The sequence below is a fragment of the Tursiops truncatus genome, chromosome 15, assembly GCF_011762595.2.
Source record: "Tursiops truncatus isolate mTurTru1 chromosome 15, mTurTru1.mat.Y, whole genome shotgun sequence".
NCBI classification, from domain to species: domain Eukaryota; kingdom Metazoa; phylum Chordata; class Mammalia; order Artiodactyla; family Delphinidae; genus Tursiops; species Tursiops truncatus.
The window spans coordinates 8,757,323-8,762,922 of record NC_047048.1 but is presented as its reverse complement, the minus strand read 5'-3'; the positions used below and the strand labels follow the sequence as shown (position 1 = coordinate 8,762,922).

Genomic DNA, 5,600 nt, shown 5'->3' with positions numbered 1-5,600 from the left:
ACTTGGATGTATCTCAAGAGCATTGTGTGAAGTTAAAAAAAAAAAACAATCTCAAAAGGTCACGTATGATATGTTATGATTGTTTATATAACCTTCTCGAAATGACAAAATTATGGAGAAGAATAGATTAGTGGTTGCTAAGGGTTAAGGATGGTGGGGGAGGGGAGATGTGACCGAAGAGAGAGAACACTGGTGAGATCTTTGTGCTGACGGAAAAGATCTGTATCTTGGTTGTAATGATGGCTACACTAATCTACGCGCGATAAAGTAACAGAACGATACAGACATTTTATACCAATGTCGATTTCCTAGGTGTGGTATTGTACTGTAATTAGGTAAGATGTGACTATTGGGGAAAACTGGGTAAAAGGTACCCCTGACTTCTTTGTATTGTTTTTGCAACTTCTGGTGAAGCTATAATTATTTTTTTTTAAGTTCTTTAGGCTATATAGACATAGGCATTTTAGGATTGGTAGGTAGACAATATTCATGCTTATTAATTAATGCCTTATGAGAAAACACTGCCCAATATGGATGCATTTCCTATACCCCGCACCAACAGGCTATGAGGCTATGAGGTGTTGCACAGAGTTTAATTTCCCATACAACATAAACTTATCTCTCTAAATAATGTTAAGACATTTCATGGGCATTTTGCCAAAATATATTAACATTGTCCCTGCTTTTTTTGCCCAAACAAAAACATAAGGCAGAATTCAATACCAGGGTCAGTTCAGGGATTGGAGACTTGCCAGGCTGTCAGCTGCAAATATCGACTGCTTTATTTTCTTTGAAGAAAACTCAGTTTTTATTGAATTAGAATGTTTATTGAGCAAATGAAATCTTTATTAAAAAAAAAAAAAAGGCTGGTGAGAAATATCCTGTCCTCCCACCAGACCCATGCAGCCTTCTGTTGGAGAAATTCTTCAGGCTCCACCAAGGGGGGCAAAGCCAAGAACAGAGCAGGATCCAGGCGTTTTGGACTGAGAATTCGGCGGTCACGGTTGTTGCCGGGCTCTTAGTAAAGACATGTATTTTCGCACCCATGCTTCCTTCGGTGTTGCACAGAGTTTCTGGCCTCTTTTGGTGGTGAATCTATGGAAAAGAGATGCTGACAGTCAATGCTAAAAACTTTTGTCTCCCGGAAAGGGATGGAAAGGGAGGGGCAGCCCCGCCCAATCTTCTTGCTCGCTTTGCTGTACCCCTGTCACACTGTCCCTGCTCCCTCTTCTGGCCCTTGACCCCCCTCTTCTCTGCTATCCTGTTTTCCACTGGAAACCACACTTCCTGGCCCACCTTCACCAGGAAAGATGTAACAACAGCTCTGGTCTGAAGCAGGTAATCTGCACCGTGCCTCTTAACTCTTTCATTTTAACATAACAGTTTTGTTGGGATATAAGTCACTAATTTGCCCACTTAAAGTGTATAATCATAATTCATTGGTTTTAGTATATCAATAGATGATGCAACCGTCACCATGATCAATTTTATAACATCTGTATTGCCCCGCAAAGGAACCTCTTGTGTATTGTGCCACTTAATTCTTAATCACATTATCATGGGTTGTTAGCCACGGCTGCTTATGTGGATACGATTCCTGCCTTCCTTACCACACTGTGAGCTCATTAAGACTGGGGATTGTGGTTGATGTCCCTGAATGGCTTCCAGCCTTTACTCCCTGAGAGTACTCGGAAGTGACAAGAGCCTAGGTCAGGGGGTGCTCTAACCTGGAGCAGGGGAGAAGAGGCAAAAGGATGGGGAAATAAGAGAGAGGAAGGGCTCTGTGGGTGTTTGAACATCCATGTGACATTGCTCCCATTGAGAGATGGGAGTCTATGTCCCCTCCCCTTGAATTTAGGCCAGTCTTAAGGACTGGTTGACTAATAGAGAATGGCAAAAGTGATGCTATGTGATTTGGTAGCTAAGTCATAGAAGGTTGTAGAACTTCTGCCTGGTTCACTGAGCACTTACACAGGAGCTGTGGACTTCCTCATAAGGAGTCCTGCCACCCCAGCTCACCATAGTATGAGGAAGCCCAAACTAGCCCAACAGAGAGACCACACAGAGGGGCCCTGGAGGGAGATGCCTCCAGCCCCCTGAGCTGTTCCAGCTCCAGCACCATCTGTCTGCAACCACACAAGAGACGCCTTTCCAGAACCTTGCAGCCAAGCCTTTCTGGAATTCCAGACCCATGGAAACCACGAGAGATGAGAAGTTGACCATTGTTGGATTAAGCCACTAAGCTTTGGGTGGTTGGTTACGCAGCAACAGTTGACTGAGATAGGCCCCTCATCTTCCTTCTACAAATGAGGAAACTTGACTTGCCCAAGGTCACACAGCTTATAAAATGAAAGAGCCACTGCTCTGAGCTCAGCTCAGGGCTCTTTGCCAGCTGTTGGTTAAGTGTTGGTGTCTTTAAAACTCCAGAAAGCCGATCAAGACACAAAGGAGAAGACCCAGGACATCCTGAGCCCTGGAGCATCCCCCTCCATATCTAGGCACTTGAGTGCTTCTTTCCCATCCTTAACTGTCTCAAAATGATAACATTCAGCTTTGTCCCTGGAGCCCGTTTTCTCCCTTTCCGCACCGTTCTCTCATGCTCAGGAACCCAAGGTCCCCTGATTGTGTATTTGCACTTAAAGATCGCTTCCATTTGCTGAATGTTTACTGTGTGCAGGCTCAGCGCTAAATTCTTTGCATATATTAACCTCATTTAGTCCTGCCAGGGAGCCTTCCAGGTGTGTGTCATCTCTCCTGCTACCGATGAGCTTGGCATGACATGCCTCCTGTCTACCTGTCTGCCTAGTCAGTAACATGTTCATCCTTCTCCCCTCCACCATGCTCCTGCCTGCCCCCTTCACCTGGGCTACTCCCGCTTAGCCTTGGGGGGGTCTCAGTGTAAATGTCACTCCCTCCAGGAGACCCTCCCAACACTAAGTTAGGTCCTCCTGTGACTATGATGAAGGGTGGCCGAATATGCTGCCCCCAAATATGCCACTTTGACGTGAGGATTATTTTGAACGAAAGACACTAAAAAAAACCCCAATGAAACAGAACAAAACAAAAAAACCCCAGCAGGGGGCAAGAAGAGCATTCTGACCTCCCCTTTTTCCCTGAAAGCAGGAGATGAAGCTCCCATGTGAAAAATGTCCTCCTCGTACCAGGAGGAAAGAAATATTCTTAGCACCAGAGATAGAGTCAAGGCCAAGTGAACTCTGTAAAAACAGACCTTGTGAAGATAACTCTTATCAGTCGTTAGCTTTCCCCACGCCCATATATTTTAATTACTTCTCCATAGTTCCTTCCTTGTTCAAAAGCACGCAGGTTTTATATAAAAAGCATGTAGCTTTTGCCACTTCTTTAGGTCTTCATCTTCCTGTGGGGCTCCTGTGTGCGTGTAAAAAGCTATATGTTTTCCTCTTGTTAATGTCTTATGTCGATTTAATTCTAAAGCCCAGCTGGAGCCCCTAAGAGGGTAGAGAGAAAGTTTTGCCTGCGCTACAATATGCTCCCTCCTGCTCTCTCTCCCGCTGTCTTTTTCAAGCACTCATCACAATCTTGATTATTTTGTGCAAATGTCTTTTAATGCCCTCTTTCTTATGCTAGATATAAGGTCTGTAAGGGCTGTTTATTCTTTTATACCCAGCACTTAGCACAGTGCCTGGCAGGCGCCCAGCTCATGGTCTGCAAGCCAGGAAACCAAGCTCAGGGTTACGCTTCTTAAGGCCTGAGATAAGGTGATAACCCAAGTCACTGGGTTCCCATCTTGAGGCTCATCCTGGCACTGTGGGGGTCTTCCCAGAATCCATCCAACAGCATGAATGGTAAGGGACCCTAAAAGCCCAAAGGAGAAATACTCACATCACAGCCTGCTGGGAGCAGCTGTTCCTGGTGAATTCATAGTTACTCACCCACCTCCAGGGAGGGATCTTGTGGGTGTATTGAAAGCAGCAGAACTTAGCCACATCACTGCCACCTAAATAAACAGGGAGAGAAAGGAGCTTGGAGATGTCCCTTTGCTTCCATCCCTAGTCAGCCTGGGAAGGGAGTTGGACAGCGCCGTACGTGCAGCAGCTCCAAGATGGACACTCAGGATAAAAACCAGGAAAAGAGGGAAAGCCGTGGGGAAGTTCTTCATGGTGCTACAAGCTGGGTCCTTCACAGCCTTCTTCCTAATTCCTCCTGTCTCAGCAGTACCCTCTTTTATGGGGCTGAGTGGTCCCTGAAGATAATTCCAGAGAATTTTACCGTAAAGCACAAAAGCAGCTCTTTTGTACTACAGAGGGGAAGCAACCTGACACCCGTGAAAAGGAGATTGGAAAGTGAGGAGGTGTCATGGGGCGGGAAGGGGAGGAGTCAGCACACCCTTGAGAGTCTCCCAGCCAGTGCGATGGTCTGAGGCAATGCTTGATTGTTTGAAAAGCAAAAGCAGAGGAAATAAGAATTCCAGAGAATTGACCTTAGTTATTCCAGATAGATTCCTGGCTCTTGCCCAGAGTTTTTTCTGTTTTTCGCCGCATGGCATGTAGGATGCTAGTTCCCTGACGAGGGATCGAACCTGTGCCCCCGCATTCGAAGCACGGAGTCCTAACCACTGGACCACCAGGGAAGTCCCCTTTCTTGGTTTTCTAAACATTGTTTATCTCTTGTTGAGGTCTGGACAGTCTCAGGACAGGAGCATAGAGCAGCCTGACCACACAATGGATGTTCAGGAATGAAGCTCCTGGGGAGGAGCTTCAAGATGGCAGAAGAGTAAGACGTGGAGGTCACCTTCCTCCCCACAAATACATCAGAAATACATCTACACGTGGAAAAACTCCTACAGAACACCTACTGAACGCTGGCAGAACACCTCAGACCTCCCAAAAGGCAAGAAACCCCCCCCCCCACGTACCTGGGTAGGGCAAAAGAAAAAAGAATAAACAGACACAAAAGGATAGGGACGGGACCTACACCAGTGGGAGGGAGCTGTGAAGGAGGAAAGGTTTCCACACACTAGGAAGCCCCTTCGCGGGCGGAGACTGCGGGAGGCGGAGGGGGGAGCTTCGGAGCCGCGGAGGAGAGCGCAGCCACAGGGGTGTGGAGGGCAAAGCGGGGAGATACCCGCACAAAGGATCAGGGCCGACCGGCACTCACCAGCCCGAGACGCTTGTCTGCTCACCCGCCGGGGCGGGCGGGGCTGCGACCTGAGGCTCGGGCTTTGGTCGGAGCGCCGGGAGAGGACTGGGGTTGGCGGCGTGAACACAGCCTGCAGGGGGTTAGTGCACCACGGCTAGCCGGGAGGGAGTCCGGGGAAAAGTCTGGACCTGCCAAAGAGGCAAGAGACTTTTTCTTCCCTCTTTGTTTCCTGGTGCGCGAGGAGAGGGGATTCAGAGCGCTGCTTAAAGGAGCTCCAGAGACGGCGCGAGCCGCGGCTAAAAGCGCGGACCCCAGAGCCGGGCATGAGACGCTAAGGCTGCTGCTGCCGCCACCAAGAAGCCTGTGTGCGAGCACAGGTCACTCTCCACACCCCCCTTCCGGGGACCCTGTGCAGCCCGCCACCGCCAGGGTCCCGGGACCCAGGGACAACTTCCCCGGGAGAACGCACGGCGCGCCTCAGG

General features: G+C 48.6%; 1 protein-coding gene and 1 non-coding gene across 2 annotated transcripts; both read right to left on the bottom strand.

Annotated features, from left to right (window-relative positions):
• Window positions 1-759: 759 nt before the first annotated feature.
• On the bottom strand, window positions 760-4,299 carry CCL26 (C-C motif chemokine ligand 26). The gene is made up of 3 exons (XM_004324605.4): window positions 4,066-4,299; window positions 3,862-3,976; window positions 760-1,095 (listed from the first exon to the last, which is right to left on the bottom strand). The coding sequence occupies exons 1-3, from the start codon at window positions 4,136-4,138 to the stop codon at window positions 999-1,001; spliced, it is 285 nt and encodes a 94-aa protein (XP_004324653.1). The 5' UTR covers window positions 4,139-4,299; the 3' UTR covers window positions 760-998.
• A 238-nt stretch (window positions 4,300-4,537) lies between these two features.
• On the bottom strand, window positions 4,538-4,609 carry TRNAR-UCG (transfer RNA arginine (anticodon UCG)). The gene has a single exon. It is a non-coding gene; the product is annotated as a tRNA-Arg (tRNA).
• Between the last annotated feature and the right edge of the window lie 991 nt (window positions 4,610-5,600).